Here is a 16,395-nt window from a genome sequence, read left to right on the forward strand (position 1 = left end):
CGAAGGAAGTACAGGCCAAGAGACTACTCTGTCAACCTAGATGGCCAGAAAATAGAGGACACGACTAAACCTGTACGGTTAAAAGAACGCAGATTAACATTTGACCCTGTCACCGGTCAGATCAAACATCTGGTACATAAAGAACCTTCTCAAACAGAGGAAGCCCCCACTCCTGAGTCTAGGCAGAGAACTGAAAGCACTGTACAACAGCCCGCTGTCCCGACCCCAGTCCCAATAGCAGTCCCAGCCCTGGCTCCGGCCCCTGCGCCAGGTCCCAGCCCTAACCCTTTCCATCAGACAAACTGGAAGGAGCTGTCCAGAAATGAAATCATCCAGTCCTACTTCAACCTTCAGAGTAATGCGCTCACCTCCTCTGGGGTCCAGGCCCAAAGTGCACACTTTTTCATGTCAGAGTATCTGAAAAGGGAAGAACAGGATATCAAGGACTCACGGAAGATACATGTTTTGCAGACTAACAGCTCAGTAGGAGATTTACCGGGCCTGAGCCGTGAGGTGACGGACGGGGATCTGGAAAGGGTACAAACACAGCACTGGCCGGGGGTGAACGGTTGTTATGACACAGAAGGCACCTGGTTTGATTGGACAGAGTGCATATCATTGGACCCTCATGGGGATGAAAGCAAATTGAACATCCTGCCATATATTTGCCTAGACTGAGGGGTTTGGGAAGGTTGCTGTCCTTTTCCACTCCTTTCGCCGTCTCCCCACAAAGACGAGATACTTTGTGATTTTGTTTGTCCACTGTGAGTTCGGCAAAAGCCAGGCCTGCTAAACTCCCTCCCCATGCCTCTTCCTCCTTTCTGTGATAATCTAATGAGATTTTGGTATAAAAAAAAGAGTAAAGATTAAAATAAGTTAAGTTTGTAATACCAAGGGCTGTTTCTGTTTTATTTTTCAAAACTGAAAGCCACAGGAATGACGAGGCCCTAGTTACAGAGTGCTGCTACTAACACTGAAGGCAAGAATGCGATAACTGAACTATCCCAGACAACCGGAAATGGTGTTATGTGAATTTTTGATGTTCTGAATCGTACCTCTATTTCAGGCTCACTGGGATGATGCTGTTTTTTTTTTTTAACCTTCTAGTTTCTAATGAGGAATTACAATCTAGGGTTAAGTTTGAGGGACGGCCCGGGTTTAGCTGTCCTGTCCAGGCCGCCATGTTGGTGCCCAGAAAGGTGTTGGTAGATCTAGCACAGGTAGAGCCGAACATGTCCAGAGTATTGGATCATATTTGGTAATTACAAGAAGCTTTATGTGAGATATAAAGAGTAAATTATAAATTTCTTATCATGTATACATCTATTTATTTTGACCTGTTCATTTATGGGACGTTCATCCAATCAGACGTTCAGAAACCTAATAGATCTGTTTTGTTTTCCACTGTTAGCATCACAACGCTGTCAACCTGAGCTTCACTGTTAAAGGGGCATACAAATCTTTTCGCATGGTCTTTCTTTAAGACTGGCCGATGCATTTGGTCATTAACATTCCATACTCTACTTTCACTCTCTGTCTCATCACACAGCTCCTGTATGCCATCTTAACTCTCAAGAAGAAATGGATCACAAAAGTCTTTGGGTTTCAAAATGGTTTCATCAAAAATAGTGTGGTACTAATTAATTCAGCTAAAGTGAAAAATTCCCGCTTCATACTAATTCTCTCCCAAGCTTAAAATATTGAATGTCAAATCAGATGGTGCTGATCAATAATTACATTTTAGAGACAAACAGGGAAATTATATGAATGCTGGGACTCACTTCGTTTCCTTTACTTTAGATATTTTTTTGCCTTCTGGAAGTCCATCACAATATTTTTGAGTTAAACAGCCTTGGTGAATGTACAGGACCTTTTGCACTTATTCATAAGTTGACAACTTTTTGGTCATTTCATCACTGACTGAATTTCAAATGTGAATAGTGACTGATGCTCCCACAATCTATGTGCTCACAGTTTATTCAGATTTTTTTGAATGCCGTTTAGAAAACATTTCAGATGCCATTTTTAGGAGCATTTCTTTTGCCGCAATTTTGTCAATAAGCAAACAAACGGAGATGGAAAGTTGTGCATCAGATATTCATGGCATTTTCCATGTGACAAGCTAATATGTGATTTTGATTTCCCTTTATACTCATCAGTCACTACCACTTTTTCCTCACATGACTTAAATTAAGAGTGGCTTCTGCGCAGCCTCTGTCCAGTCTTTCTTTCAGTCATTCATCCCTACCAATGTGCCTTGGTAAATGGTAAATCTGGATTTGCTTCCGCATAAAACATAAACTGTCCATGGAGCTGGGTGTATGTGCCAGAATTGCAAATCCCATGATCAATACGACGCTGTTATAGGCCCCGTTTCTGTTACTTTTTGTATACACTGATCTAGAGGGTGAAGCTGCAGACGATGAGAAACTGCATAACAACGCAGCTGGCAATAAAGAAAAAGTGCTACAACTGGTTGATAAGGATATGTTTTCTGGAGTTTTGACAGGGGCGTCTTTATTTGTTCAGTGTCTAACATCTCAATTGTTTGAAAAATAAAATGATCTAAATCTTCAGCTCAGTCGACTGACTTGTGGGTCTTTTACGGTGCCTTTGTGTTTAACTACTATGTTGCCCTGTTGAAACTTTAAATGGCCAGTCTGAGCTCTGTATACTTCTGCCTTTGGTTTTGAGCATCAAAGTTGCCTGTCGCTGTAATGTGTTGTACTTACACAGTTCACCCATGTGGGGGTGCACATTGACCATTGGTCTCCTTTGTCTGTATCAGTGTGGGATTGTTACAAGTAATTTTAGTTCAGTGGGAATTAATCGATCAGACGCGTAGTTTTTAAAGCCCAAATAAAATATATGGCCATCTATTTTTAAATAAAAGAATCATACTCGAGATTAAACTAGTCCATCAGTGGAAGCCAGGAATTGTCACCAACTGTAAAGAAATAGCCTTGTGTTTACAAAAGTGACCTTTGCGTTGGCCTCAGCAGAGATTGCATATGGGTCACTACATGTCTGATAGACTCGGGGGTATCATAACTACGTCACATGCCGTGATTGAGTTGACGTAATCTCATCACAGACATCGGGATGAGTAACTTTCCCAACCCCCTCGGGTGTGTTTGCTCTCAGACTCTGAATCAGTCCTCTGCACACCTGTATGATGTATTCACCTGCATAAAAACGGCTGCTATGAGGAGGGAGAGACACCTGGACTCACGTCATTATTGGCTTTCAACGTGCTACATCCCATCGTGTTAGAATCTGTTGAGTATTACAGGCAACACTACGTCAAGCGGAAGTTGTGCAATCCCATTAAATCAGAATGATGATGTGATTGGTTGACATTACATCTTATTTTCATTGTGTATTAATGTGCTTAAATGTTCTCACTAACTTGATTGTTTTGTCTAAATTATGTTTTCAATTTGTTTTGTTTTTTTGTCAGAGTAACAATACAAAACCCAGAGAAAACGTAATATTTATTTAAATGTACATAAAAAGAAAAGCACCAAAGATTATTGATTCATTTTCAGCATGAGACCTCTCTGTCAGAAGCTCCCAAACCTCAAACATGCTTTTGCTCATGATCACACTTCATTTTCAACACTAATTACTTCAGGTGTTAGAAAAGTTACTAAATGAACCAGGGAACCAGACTAGCTGAAAGAAATGTCAAGTTTTAGGGTAACTCGCTGCATCTTTGGCCACTGTCGTTTTCCTGACTGGCCAATAGTTACGAGCTCCATCTTTACCAATAGCTCTATAACAAGATTACGGCTGGACTGGAAAAACAATTTGGCATGTGTCACAGCAGAGAGGCTTCTTTTAAGAAAATATGTGTTTGTGTAAATGTTTCTTCCTTTTATTATGCTGTTTCTGTGTGGAACTGAAAGAAAAAGGGCTGTAAAGAAATCCCCAGCCTTTCCAAATCTCAGTCCAGTTAAATTATACCCACTGACATTAATATGTAGAGAAGGCAGCAATACTGTCGAGTAAACTGCAACCATCAGACATGGAGCAGATTTAAATCCTGGCGTGTGAAGGGTAGCTGCATATGTTATCTAAAAAACCCCTAGCACCGACATTACGTCACCCCAGTAGCTCATTGTGCTGAGTTTAGCTCCTCAAAACTTTTTTTTCTTCTTTTCAACAGTGACTCAAAAAAAGTGCGACAGTTTGTCTAGTCCGCTGCATGTCTGGTATGCAGGGTGGGACCGGTGGATCACTCCCACCATTCAGGAATTTGGGACGTTTCCTTCCATATAAGGAGTTTTTGATGTCAATCGCGATCTAAGGAAAAGAAGGGGAAAGGTGGAGTTTAAGATCGATTAACGAAGCGTATAACCAAAGAGTATACGGGAGAAACAAGAGGAGTCATATCTGCGTACTTCCGTGATTGCTGAAATTTATGGCTGAGTAGGTTGTTTTTAATAAGAAAAACAAGCCTGTAATATGTGGTATTACTCTATAATGCCATCACTCCAGGCTGCACAGGCCTACGACTTACAGTATATGACTCAGTATAAAATATAAAGCTTAATGTGTGTTAATTTAGCAGAAAAGCAGCATTTTAATTACGCATGTGGATTGGCACCAGATTGGCATTTCTTCACTTTATACTTCGTCTGTCTAGTTGGCTGTGCGTGCATTAATTTGTGTGACAAAGAACACAACTCTCCATGATGCGATGCAGGTGTGTGTTGCACTTGATTTTAAGTGGAGATATACATATGAGGGGGACAATTGCTGAAGCCTTTTTCGTATTATTTTGTTGGACAAAGAATAGTCCACTGAAAACATATTGGGTCTAAAATTGGCCACTGAAAATACCTATCATGAGTAAGAATTGAATTGTAGAAAGTTACCTCCTCCAGTTGGCTAAAAAACATCAAATCAAAACATAATAGGCCTATTATACATATTGTGGGCCCTCTTTAGATAAGGGAACTTTAAATTATCAACTTTTTTCAACAGCCTTCTTGAGTAATTTATCCTAATCCAATTCACACGGAAAGAAACCGTATATTTGTATTTCATTCTAGTAAAAGTTAACCTGTTGAATAAGGACAGGCACCACACACATGCCTACATACATTTTCGCGCGCTTGTATTGTCACGGTCAACTCTCGGCAGGGAACTATCTTGACTCGCATCGACACTCTTTGGCAGTAGCCGTGGGAGCGCTGTAATTGGCGGCCGTGGAAGCGAAAGGAAGTATTTAGTTCACTGCGAGGTTTCATTGGAAGAGAAAGTCGAAGATTATTCAGAGTAGTGTTTATCATCAAGTAGTAGTCTATTTTATTTTTTACCCCACTAGAAAAAGCACAACTCTTTGACAATGTCTTTTAACAAGGGTCCTGCCTTCGGATTATCAGCGGAAATCAAAAACAAGGTAGGTGCAAATATTTTTTATATCCTATTATTTAAGGGAAGTTGTAGTGAACTTTTTTCCATTGTGATTTAAGCGAACACCGGAGTCACCTGGCCTCCATTTTGATACGCGTGCTTAGGTCAGGTACTCAGAGGTGGATGGGCAACGATGTCAAGAGAGATTTAAAAGTGTTTTTTAAATAATAAACTGACTGCAAAAATGTTCACACTCAACGAAAGTTTTATGAAAATTATAAAAGTGTGTATCCATCTTTGAGTTTTACTTCTTGAAAAGCAGAATATTGATTTTTTCTCATGCAGGAGACAAAGTTGAACTCGGGCTATGGGCGTTGCCCCTCTTGGCGAAGAAGTGTGTCGTTGTGGCAAAATAGTTGACCCCCTATCCAACATTTTATTTCCCCCGTGAAGCTTGTTGCCCGGCGTTGTGACGCGCATTAGCAATGTCATTCACCCGTTAGTCCCGAGAGTGGATGTCATTCATCCTCTTTATTCCCCTTCTTGTGTCTTTAAAAAATATACGTTCCTTTTAAACAGCAAGCTTCCCCCTTGTGGTGTCATGCTGCTTCACTTCATACAACTTCTCTTAGAATCATGTCAGATCAGTAGAGATTTTCTTAGTTTAGTTTTTACCCTGCAAAGTAAGTCCTTGTGTAGACTGAAGTGACACAAAGCAAACAGTCTGTATCATGTCTAACCTCTTGAGTGTGGCCTTGATGAGGAAAGCACCTTGTTTATTTAGACCTGCATGCACACCCGGATCCACTTAAAATACTTGCGCTGATGCTGGAGATTACTTTCCTGACCACGTTATTGTGCGTCACACTGAGCTGTATAACCATGGGAACTTTCCCTTTTCTTTTTTTAAAGAAAAACGTTTTTTAACTGTAATATTGTGCATTCATTTATTACTAGTAATGCACAAGGTGATTTATCTTGGCCATCATTTTCTTGCCTGCTTTGTTCTCCTGTCTTACTAAAAGGGAAGCTAATCTTCCATAGAGATAAATGTTATGCTCGCATACATAGTTTCTTTAACGCACCTTTTCCCTTACTCTGCATTCCTTGTATGGGAGAGAAAAGGTCATGTCCCCTCTTTAAACCTCTAGAGAACAATATGTGCTGGACTTAAAGAAAACACGTAAATTTCCTCTGTCTGTTACCAGTGATGTCCTTGAAGGAGGGTGGGTTTAGATGGCCAAAAAAGATGCTGACTTGAGTGGTATTTCCTGCCGTCAGTGACATAGCCTCCTCCGTGAAATGTGAGGCATTTAAAGATTGACGCCCCCCCCCCCCCCCCCCCCCTTTTTTTTAACTTTTGCTTCATAGATCTAGAAAAGTTTAAAACCCGTGAACTCAAAGTTGACCAGCAGCAATAAGCAGCACTCTGTATTCATTCATTGGATCAACACAGTTCTGCTCCCTCGCTGCTTCATTCAAACCGCTGTGGGGTAAATTCCTTGCGTTCAGCTTGTCTCTGTAAATTACATCTGTAGGACTTTTTGTGGGTAATTAAAATGGCTAGTATTTTTTTTTTTTTTATATGGGGATAACTGAATGAAGGAAATGTAATTAGAAGACAGACATTCCTTAAGAGTACAACCAGCTGTGCGGCCAGCCTCTATGTACATGGTAGGTTAAACTCTGCCGTTCAGCTTCTCGAAGCTCTCGGGAAAGGGAGAGATTGTTAGCTGGTTGTTGGTTTACATGCACATATCTCAGTCAACACTCTATCCTTTACTGGAGGAGGAGAAATCTTTACCCATTTGTCAGGAATTGTTTTTTCTTAAATTTCTGCTTTACGGATTTATCTGTTTACGTAATATGATGCTCTTCCTGAATGGCCTCTTTCAGAGCCAGCTTAGCACTTTCTCACACTTCTGTCATCAATAAAATAAAGAAATCCTGTAAATCAAACTAACACCTCAATGTGACGCCCTCACAAGAAAGTGTGTGTGTCCTTTTTTTTTATATATATATATATATATATATACAGTGCTAAACAAAGACAAAAGCCCCTCTGTAGCTGTAGCATACTACACTGAGGCAAAGTGAAACTCAGGGCTGACCATGAAACCTTATCAGATGCAGTCATAATAAACTTAAGGACAAACGTTATCATGTGTGGATGCGGCTCAGTTATCAGTATATAAATACTGTGTGTGGGAGGTCATTTGGGACAGGAAGATATTTTTCTAATCTGGTAACAAAGAAGAAGTCAAACTCTATGAATGCATTGACTGTTTAACAAATCACCACCTGGCTATTATTGCTGCCCGTGGAGCACATGTGACCTTTTGACCTCCGTCCAACCAGATCGCCCAGAAGTACGACACTCAGAAAGAGGAGGAGCTCAGGGATTGGATTGAAGACGAAACCGGCGCTTCCATCGGCCCAGACTTCCAGAAAGGCCTGAAGAATGGAATCATTTTGTGCACGTAAGCAGAGATCACAGATTGTCCGTTGCACCATGAGGACCTTTATCATCCGTTTTGTTATGTACAGTGGTTTTAAAAACCTTTTTTAATATTTCCCTTTTTGCTCTTACAGCCTTATGAACAAACTTTCCCCAGGCTCTGTGAAAAAGATCAACCAGTCGACACTAAACTGGCATCAGGTGAGTTAATTCATGACTCTAACGCCAATTAAGGGTGCAGCAAAATGAATGGCCTTTGTTAGCGCTGGTTCGTTGACACTGGTGATGACGTTTCCTGCATTTTAGAGACTTGTGTTTGGCGATGGTTAACAAATGGCTCCTTGTGCTTTTGAATGTTTTCTACCAGTTAGGATGTCAGTACATTGAATCAGCGGCAGCTTCTTTTGCTTTTACAGCCACAGCTTAGAGTTGTTTCTGAAACCGGTTTCAGCAGTAGGTCACAGTAAACGCACTCCCTCATTCTGACTCCCTCCGGCTGAATGTTTGCGAACCCAAACGGCTTCAGGACGCCTTTTTTAAATAAGAAAATTAAATGAAAACGGAACTAGTCACACCTCCTTCGTTCGTTGTTGATCTTGTTTTAACTTGGTGTGATTTTAGCTGGAGAACTTGACGACCTTCATCAAAGCCACCACAGTGTTTGGTCTGAAGCCTCATGACATCTTCGAAGCCAACGACCTGTTTGAGAATGGCAACATGACGCAGGTCCAGTCAACGCTGCTCGCACTCGCTAGCATGGTGAGTCTTAAAAATCCACCCCTAGTGGTGGAAGTAATGTTGTCCTCTCATCTGTATCAAAGAAAGTTACTTTTTTGTTTTATATTGAGTGGTTGGATTTTAGTATATCCACCATGACAACCGTGTCTTTTCTCTCAGGCCAAGACCAAGGGCTGCACCACACGGGTGGATATCGGGGTGAAGTACGCTGACAAGCAGGAGAGGATGTTTGATGATGCGAAGATGAAGGCAGGACAGTGCGTCATCGGCCTACAGGTATTGTTTACTGGGTCAACAGGGTTTAAAATGTGAAGTTCAGTTTTAGATCTGAATCTAACTCACTTTAACTGATAAAACCAGCAGATGCTGAACACACTGTACACACAGCCTAAGATCTCCATACCATCGCATTCTTTCATTTAAGTCACTTCTTCTTTCTTTGTCATTTCAAATTGCACAATCGCCCTTTATTTACAGTATGTCACGGAAGTTTATGTCGGTACAAATCTGATGATACTCAAGGTTGTTGTGAAGACAAAATAATGAAATGTGACACAATATTCCCAGGTTGCCAATAAAATAAAGATATTTGAGTTGACTGTGAAATATTACTCCATAAAATCAGTTCCAAAGTATTAATTTGCTGTTTTGGCTGAATCTGACTGAGGTTCGCGTCACCTGCTTGAAAAGCCGAACTACTGCTGCGTGTGTCGAAGCGTTTGCGAAACCAGACGTTGTCATGATCTCATGTCATTCTTCAGCATAAATACTGCTCATTGTTGTCGCTGCCTCTTAAGCCTCTTTTGTTATTGTTTCCGTTGCCAAGATATGTCTGGTAGATGTGAGGGCTACCTGCTGTTTACAACTTCCTCTGAGTATTGTGTAGTCCTCGCTGACAGCTGACTGAAACTTTAAATGTTTGCCTAGTGTCCTGATTACATAAACACCACTCGTATTCTTGTTATTATGCAACGTTGTACCTCGGTTTGTTATTGCAAGTTGTTTTAAAGAGAACTTTACCATCATTTGTTGTGCTTCTGTCTTCTTAGATGGGGACCAACAAGTGTGCCAGTCAAGCAGGTATGAACGCATACGGCACCAGGAGGCACTTATATGACCCCAAAGCTCAAATCCAGCTCCCCATGGACAACACAACCATCAGCCTGCAAATGGGAACCAACAAGGGCGCAAGCCAGGTACCGCAACATATTTCCAACTTCTCATGAAATTATAATCATAGGACTCCAGTGGAAATGAACCTCGGGGCATCACTTGTTTCCCGTCCTTCCACTGCTGTAAACTAGTGTCATGTTTGTTCTTGTAGAAAGCTGCAAACTCCTGGATTGTCTTCAGCAAAGCAAAACTGTCACTTGATCTGTTCCAAACATGAAATCAGCACTTTGCCTAGCGGTGTTTAACAGTAAACTATAAATGTTTGTTATTGGGATATTTATTTTATTCTGATGGTAATAAATTGTAGCCGATAATTAGCGCTGATGTGAAACAAAATTGTTTTCGTAGACATTTATATTTTTTGATGAAACTGAATGTATACACATTGAGTTGTTTACAAGAAACTTATTTTGAAACTCTTTAAGCATAAAATGCCAAAGGGGCCAGTCTACTATACGTCTTATCATGGCGTTTCATCTGAAGAATATGAAGCCAGGGTTTTTGTTCTATAAAAGCCTTTTATTGTTGTATTGAATACATTCACATGTCTGCTTTGACTGATTATGCTAAAGCATTTAATTTAAATTCTTATGGAAAATGCTCTTTAAAAGCAAAAATGCGTGCATTTTCTTTTACTAGGAAAAGAAGAAATGCACGAGTCAGAACTGTACTTTGCTTTGGTTGTGTTTTAATAAAAGTGAGCTATGGAATTAAAACCTCCACGTCAGAGGTGCATAATAAACCTCTGTACACCCTTTGATGGACATCCTTGTAAAATGTTCTTGTGATTCTCATTTTCATCGTCCCCTGTCTCTACTTCAGGCTGGGATGACGGCTCCAGGGACAAGGCGTGCCATCTACGACCAGAAGATGGGCACAGACAAGTGTGACAACAGCACCATGTCCCTACAGATGGGCTACAGCCAGGGAGCCAACCAGAGCGGCCAGAACTTTGGCCTGGGACGACAGATCTATGACGCCAAGTACTGTCCTAAAGCTGGAGAGGTTGCAGATGAGCAAAACGGAGCAGCCGTCGCCCGTGAATTCATCCCAGATTTGCAAGATGAGGGTTACCAGGGTTACCAGGAAGAGGAGCAGGTATACAAAGAAGATGGGACAGATTAATAGAAGGAAGGACGGGAAAGAGATTGTCGAGAGGCAGAAACCCTCAAGTCTCACAGGATGTCGCACCTTTTTTCTTTTTTAGGTCATATCCTTTTTAGTATTGTATGAAATAGTTTTCTTACCCCTATTTGTGCGAAAACCAATGTTACACATATCATGATGAACTGTATTTCTGTGATTTTTGTATTTAAAGTGACCACCAAAGCCTGTCTTTTTGGCTTGGTTAGTTTTTCTATCCCAGGGATTCTTTGTTTTTTTTTCACGTGCCAAAGTCCTACTTTTTTTCTTTTTCTGTTTTTTGCTGACTCATTTAGTTGCATTAAGGGAGATTAGTAGGCTTATGTAACGGCAACATGAAACTAAAAGTGAAACATTATGGAGTTTTTTTTTTTTTTTTTAAAGAGTGCATCATGTTTTGATCAAAACGCCCTGCTTGTGTTATCTGTAATCACGGCATCTGTATGAACATGATTCCTGTGAATGAGAACTTTCATTGTTTGTTACTTCAGCTTTGTCTTCATCCCCTCAGAATTAAACATTTTTGGTTGTTGAAACAGATGAGGGAACAATACATTTTTTTTAAAGAACAAAGTAGTCTTTTCATGATCTGTCTTTTCTGCCAGTCATTTAACTTTTTTATTTTTTGTAATGGAGGAAATATTTCCTTGTTTGCATAACTAGTCCAACTGGAGCTACTGTTTTGTTTTCTTTGGATTAAAGATGGTGGGGGAGGTTTTTCACATTCCAAGCAAGAATACTGGATTATTTTGTGTCAGTAATGTGCTAGGGGTTGATATGTAAAGCAATTACATTTGATCATTTTAGATTATTATTTATGCATCTTTGAATGGGTTTTGTACCTTGACTCTGAATAACATTTGGTATTTGCTTATGTATATATATTTTTTTCCTCCTGATCAATCTTTATGACAGTGGAAAAATGTGAATTGAGGAATGTTTTTGTGACTGCGGTGTAATAAAGATGTGTATTCATTATCATGTGTTTTGGTTTATAAAAATACTGATTTCAATGTTTGGCCCAAAGGATGGGATTTGTTCACTTGATCTGCAGTAGTCAATCATTGTTTCGGTCTTGGCTAATAAAGTTAATGCACAACCTAGTTAATAGGTGCATAGAAAAATATTTATCAGTTGACCGGAGAAGATAACTAAAAAATAAAAACAGGAAGGGTTAAACGCAAGCGCTTAGTGCAGTCTTAGTCTTAGCACAAGTTAGACTATTACTACATTACTGTATAATACTTAACCAAACAATGCAGTGCATCTGGAAAGTATTCATACCCCTTCACTTTTTCCACATTTTATTATGTTACACATGTTTTAATCCATTTTGGAATTAGGCTGTAACATAACAAAATGTGAAGGGGTATGAATACTTTCCGGATGCAATGTACACAAGTTTTAGTTTTAATTGTACAGGTTTGTATTTTTGAGAAATACTTGAAATAATCCACGTATCCTTTGTATTAAGGTGGCGGCATGTAGGATATCTCAAAACCTGGCCGATTCAAGCCAAACTTATTTGAACGGCTATATACCAATTAACGAAGTGAGAAAATGCTGTGTTTGTGGGTGAACTGACCCTGAAGTTAACAGGTGGAAAAGATGTTCAGCTGCATTCAGGTTGATATACATAGCTCAAGGTGAAGTTGCAGGGATAAATAATGTAAAGCTATAAATACTGAAAGCTTTTAATAAAATGGTAGCAATAATGTAAAAATCCTCCAGTACATGTGTTGCAGGAGTTTTCCAATTTGTTTACAAGTAAAAAATGTATATGTACTGATACAGGCATCAGATAAATGTGTTAAAAGTACAATATAAATCTGAAAAATTAGGTGGTTGAATAAATGTATGCGTAGTCACAGGAAGAAGTATTTAAATCCATAACTTACCATTACAACAATGTAAACAAATACTCCATTACAAGTAAAACTACTGCATGCAAAATGTGATTTAAAAAGTAATGAATTATTGCAAAAGTAAATGTGAAGTGTAAGGTGTTATCCACCAGTTTAATCTTTAAATGGACTGCTTTTATACAGCGCCCTGTCAATCTTTACAATACATGTCACACACATTCACACGCTATCAAACAAGGTGCACATCAGTTGTGATAACCATTCACGCACTCACAACTGAGATTCAGTATCTTGCCCAAGGACACTTCTTCATGCTGATTGCAGGGGCTGGGAATTGAACCACCCACCTTCCAATCGGTGGAAGACCACTCTACGTCCTGAGCCACAGCTGCCTTTAAACAAAAGAGTATTCTAAAAACATTTTTTTTTATATATATCATTTGAAAAGTAAGCTGTCATAAGAATGTAGTGCAGTAAAAATTAGAATAGTTCCCTCTAAAACGTAGTGGTGTAGATAAAGTAAAAGTAGCATCAAATGGAAATACTAAAGTAAAGTTTAAGTACCTCAAAACTTTAGGCCACTTAAAAATAAAGTACTTGAGTAAATTAACTTTCCACCTATGATCATTTCATTAGTTATTCCAGTTTTTTGCTTTATTTTTTTGATTCTGTTATGAAGAACTAACACGAATAAAAAGAAGGAACACGTTGGTAAGAAAGTTGACGCTGCAGAAACCGGAGTTATTGAACAGCAGCACCACCTGCTGTTCACAGTGGGGACGAGCACCGGAAGAAACCACCGGATGTTTGCTTTAAATCGCGCGATATCAGGCCTAACGAGACTTCTGTCCGTTCTTTTCTCACGGAACTTCAGGCAAGATGGTAGGTGTTCAACCGATAGTGAAGCTTCTCAAACTACAATCTATATGCATCTGAACTCTAAAGTCACTGGCTAAGATACCTGGCTATGTCACCCGACAGTTATACCCGTTCACTGACCAATCAGTAGAAAATCGTTGTTCAGAGGGCCAGATAAATGTTTGTTTAAATGCAATGTATTAGCCTCGTCTGTGGCTAAGCTAACCCGGTGGCTCAACGTAGTCTGTACTCGTAGCTAAATGAGAACATTTGAATGCTATTGTAGGTCCGAGCGAGGGTTAATACGCTGTTCCGAAGATGCTCACCATTGACATTTTTGTCATTTTTGTTAAAGACATTTGCGCAACAGTAACTGTACAAGCTACATACTTAGCTGGGATGATGTCTCTCTCTTTCAGGCGGAAACCGAGATCAAGAAGAAGCGTACCTTCAGGAAGTTCACCTACAGAGGTGTGGACCTGGACCAGCTTCTGGACATGTCCTAGTAAGTGAGGTTGAACAACTGATGCTGCATGGTGGTCAGCTGGAGACACTCAACTTAGTTTATTTGGCTTCTAAATTGACATCCTGCCTACCAACAATGTTGGATCATAGCTTTCTATCCAGTGATGAAGTCCCACGTTCAGCCCCTCAAGATGTTTTGTTGTCGCTCCAATATGAGTAATAACAGATTTACAAACTGTCCATCACATTAAATGTGGGAATTTTGAGATAAAAGTTGAACAAACATAGCATTTAAACGAGAAACTCCTTATTCATCTGTTGCACAAGCTGACCAAATGCATACTTCAATGGCCACTAAACTAATTCTGCAAATAACAAATTGCACAGCTATTATTTCAAAGATGGCCTGGTGCCTCATTGATGTCTTATCCTCTTTCTGCAAAGTGAGCAGCTGATGCAGCTGTACTGTGCCCGCCCAAGGAGGAGGCTGAACCGTGGCCTGCGCCGCAAGCAGCAATCCCTCCTGAAGCGCCTGCGCAAGGCAAAGAAAGAGGCTCCCCCCATGGAGAAACCAGAGGTGGTGAAGACTCATCTGCGGGACATGGTCATCCTGCCTGAGATGGTCGGGTCCATGGTTGGAGTGTACAATGGCAAGACTTTCAACCAGGTTGAAATCAAGGTGAGGGGATATTGGTCCAGTGGGAGGGAAAACAGATGTGTACATTTTCGAAACTTCAGATTTCATGGCCCGAGTATCAATTATTTTGGCCAGGAATGTCACTTGCAGGTCCAACAAGGTGTGTATCCAGAGCAGCCTCAGAAGGCAAAGCACCAATACCTGCAGTTGGTTTCATTTTGAAGCAGCATGTCACAATTCCATGTCTGTGTGAGCCTGCACCCTGTCAACTAAGCTAAACTATCACCCATTAATCAATGTTGGGCCAGTAAGCATAAAGTTCAAACTGAGAACCTTTATCAGTTTGTGTAAGAATGCATTACTGAGCAGCAGTATGATGAATTGAGAACATTTGACAGGCGAAGTAATATCTTGGGATGATTCCATTATACATGCTGAACAGTGGTTGATTAGTTTCTGACAAAGGTTGTAAAGATGAATCTATAGGTATTGGATAATTAATGCATCACATACAGAATCATCAATGCACAACTCGAGTTGAAATGGCTCTGGAAACATGGGCGCATGACAAGTTTGTAATCTTGACTAAAGAATTGCAGTGTAAAATGTGTGTGATCTTAAACTATACCTGTGTCAACATCACATTTAGTAAGAGGGAAAGCAGATGTAACAGAATAATGGTGCTGATATAAAAAAAAAAAACATTACCTAAAAGAGGCTGTGTATGTGTGTGTGTGTGTGTGTGTGTGTGTGTATATGTATATATATATATATATATATATATATATATATATATAGATATAGATATAGATATAGATATAGATATAGATAGATAGATAGATAGATATGTTTTGCTGTACATCTAGTTATAGCTCAGATTGTGACTAGCAGCTACTACATGACTGTACATGCAGTTATAAATGCACCTAAGGCATTTATCTTGTTACTAACATATTTCTCCTCTCCACAGCCTGAGATGTGCGGACATTACCTGGGCGAGTTCTCCATCACCTACAAGCCAGTCAAGCACGGTCGCCCCGGTATTGGAGCTACACACTCTTCTCGGTTCATCCCTCTGAAGTAGAATGACTTGGCTGTATTATTTGTACAAATAAAAAAACTGGTTTCTCCATAAAATGTGTCTACTTTGCCTCCTTTAGCATATTTCAAAATTAAGATAAATTGCTTGTGTACAGGGTATTATCTTAACGCTTGAGTTTTTGACTTTTTTTTAGGGTTGTCTTGATAAACCGTAGGGGTGGCTTCAAGATGACTGAAATAATATAGTGTGTTTCGCTCTTGGTGTCAAAGTTGTGATTAGTACTGGAAACCTGAAAGGCATCTGGAAAATATAATTTAACTTAACATGGGACATCAAAAGCTATTCAGAACATATTTTTTAAAGAACATGATACTGATGCACACCAGTGGATTAATTGAGAAATACTAGGTTTTTAATTGGTTAATTTATTGGGACCTACCGTCACGATTTTTTAAAAATGTATTTAACTTAAATCTCAGCGGTTAATCTGGGTGAAGTTTTACATGTCGCATATTTGCAAGAAGACTTCACAAATTAATGCACAGTCCAAGGTAAAGGATAAATAAATGGTTAAAATAATGTGAATATCTGGATAATGACCTATCCTACCACATGCCGCGCAGCACTGACCACACTGACTCGTCCTCAAAGCGGC

General features: G+C 39.8%; 3 protein-coding genes across 3 annotated transcripts in view; all 3 read left to right on the forward strand.

The window, feature by feature from the left end:
* Positions 1–2,581, forward strand: part of crsp7 (cofactor required for Sp1 transcriptional activation, subunit 7) — a 6,749-nt gene extending 4,168 nt beyond the window's left edge. Inside the window, exon 3 of the mRNA XM_029454015.1 lies at positions 1–2,581. This exon is cut by the window's left edge and continues 1,038 nt beyond it. Within this exon, the coding sequence (XP_029309875.1) occupies positions 1–678 (678 nt within the window). The 3' untranslated portion in view covers positions 679–2,581.
* Positions 2,582–4,813: 2,232 nt separating this feature from the next.
* On the forward strand, positions 4,814–11,851 carry cnn2 (calponin 2). The gene is made up of 7 exons (XM_029454196.1): positions 4,814–5,407; positions 7,720–7,841; positions 7,954–8,020; positions 8,441–8,578; positions 8,717–8,833; positions 9,607–9,753; positions 10,553–11,851. Exons 1-7 carry the CDS (start codon positions 5,354–5,356, stop codon positions 10,853–10,855), a joined length of 948 nt encoding a protein of 315 aa, XP_029310056.1. The 5' UTR covers positions 4,814–5,353; the 3' UTR covers positions 10,856–11,851.
* A 1,696-nt stretch (positions 11,852–13,547) lies between these two features.
* On the forward strand, positions 13,548–15,835 carry rps15 (ribosomal protein S15). Its single transcript, XM_029453542.1, has 4 exons — positions 13,548–13,620; positions 14,016–14,101; positions 14,506–14,740; positions 15,669–15,835. Exons 1-4 carry the CDS (start codon positions 13,618–13,620, stop codon positions 15,780–15,782), a joined length of 438 nt encoding a protein of 145 aa, XP_029309402.1. The 5' UTR covers positions 13,548–13,617; the 3' UTR covers positions 15,783–15,835.
* Positions 15,836–16,395: the final 560 nt, after the last annotated feature.

Source organism: Cottoperca gobio, chromosome 17 (assembly GCF_900634415.1).
Source record: "Cottoperca gobio chromosome 17, fCotGob3.1, whole genome shotgun sequence".
Taxonomy (NCBI): Eukaryota; Metazoa; Chordata; class Actinopteri; order Perciformes; family Bovichtidae; genus Cottoperca; species Cottoperca gobio.

Bases quoted from the DNA above. Each gene is read 5' to 3' on its own strand.
- cnn2 (XM_029454196.1), top strand. From the start codon at position 5,354: ATGTCTTTTAACAAGGGTCCTGCCTTCGGATTATCAGCGGAAATCAAA. The intron at 7,842-7,953 runs GTAAGCAGAGAT...TTGCTCTTACAG, and splicing joins AATGGAATCATTTTGTGCAC to CCTTATGAACAAACTTTCCC. The intron at 8,021-8,440 runs GTGAGTTAATTC...GTGTGATTTTAG, and splicing joins CGACACTAAACTGGCATCAG to CTGGAGAACTTGACGACCTT.
- rps15 (XM_029453542.1), top strand. The intron at 14,102-14,505 runs GTAAGTGAGGTT...CTTTCTGCAAAG, and splicing joins CAGCTTCTGGACATGTCCTA to TGAGCAGCTGATGCAGCTGT. The intron at 14,741-15,668 runs GTGAGGGGATAT...TCCTCTCCACAG, and splicing joins TCAACCAGGTTGAAATCAAG to CCTGAGATGTGCGGACATTA.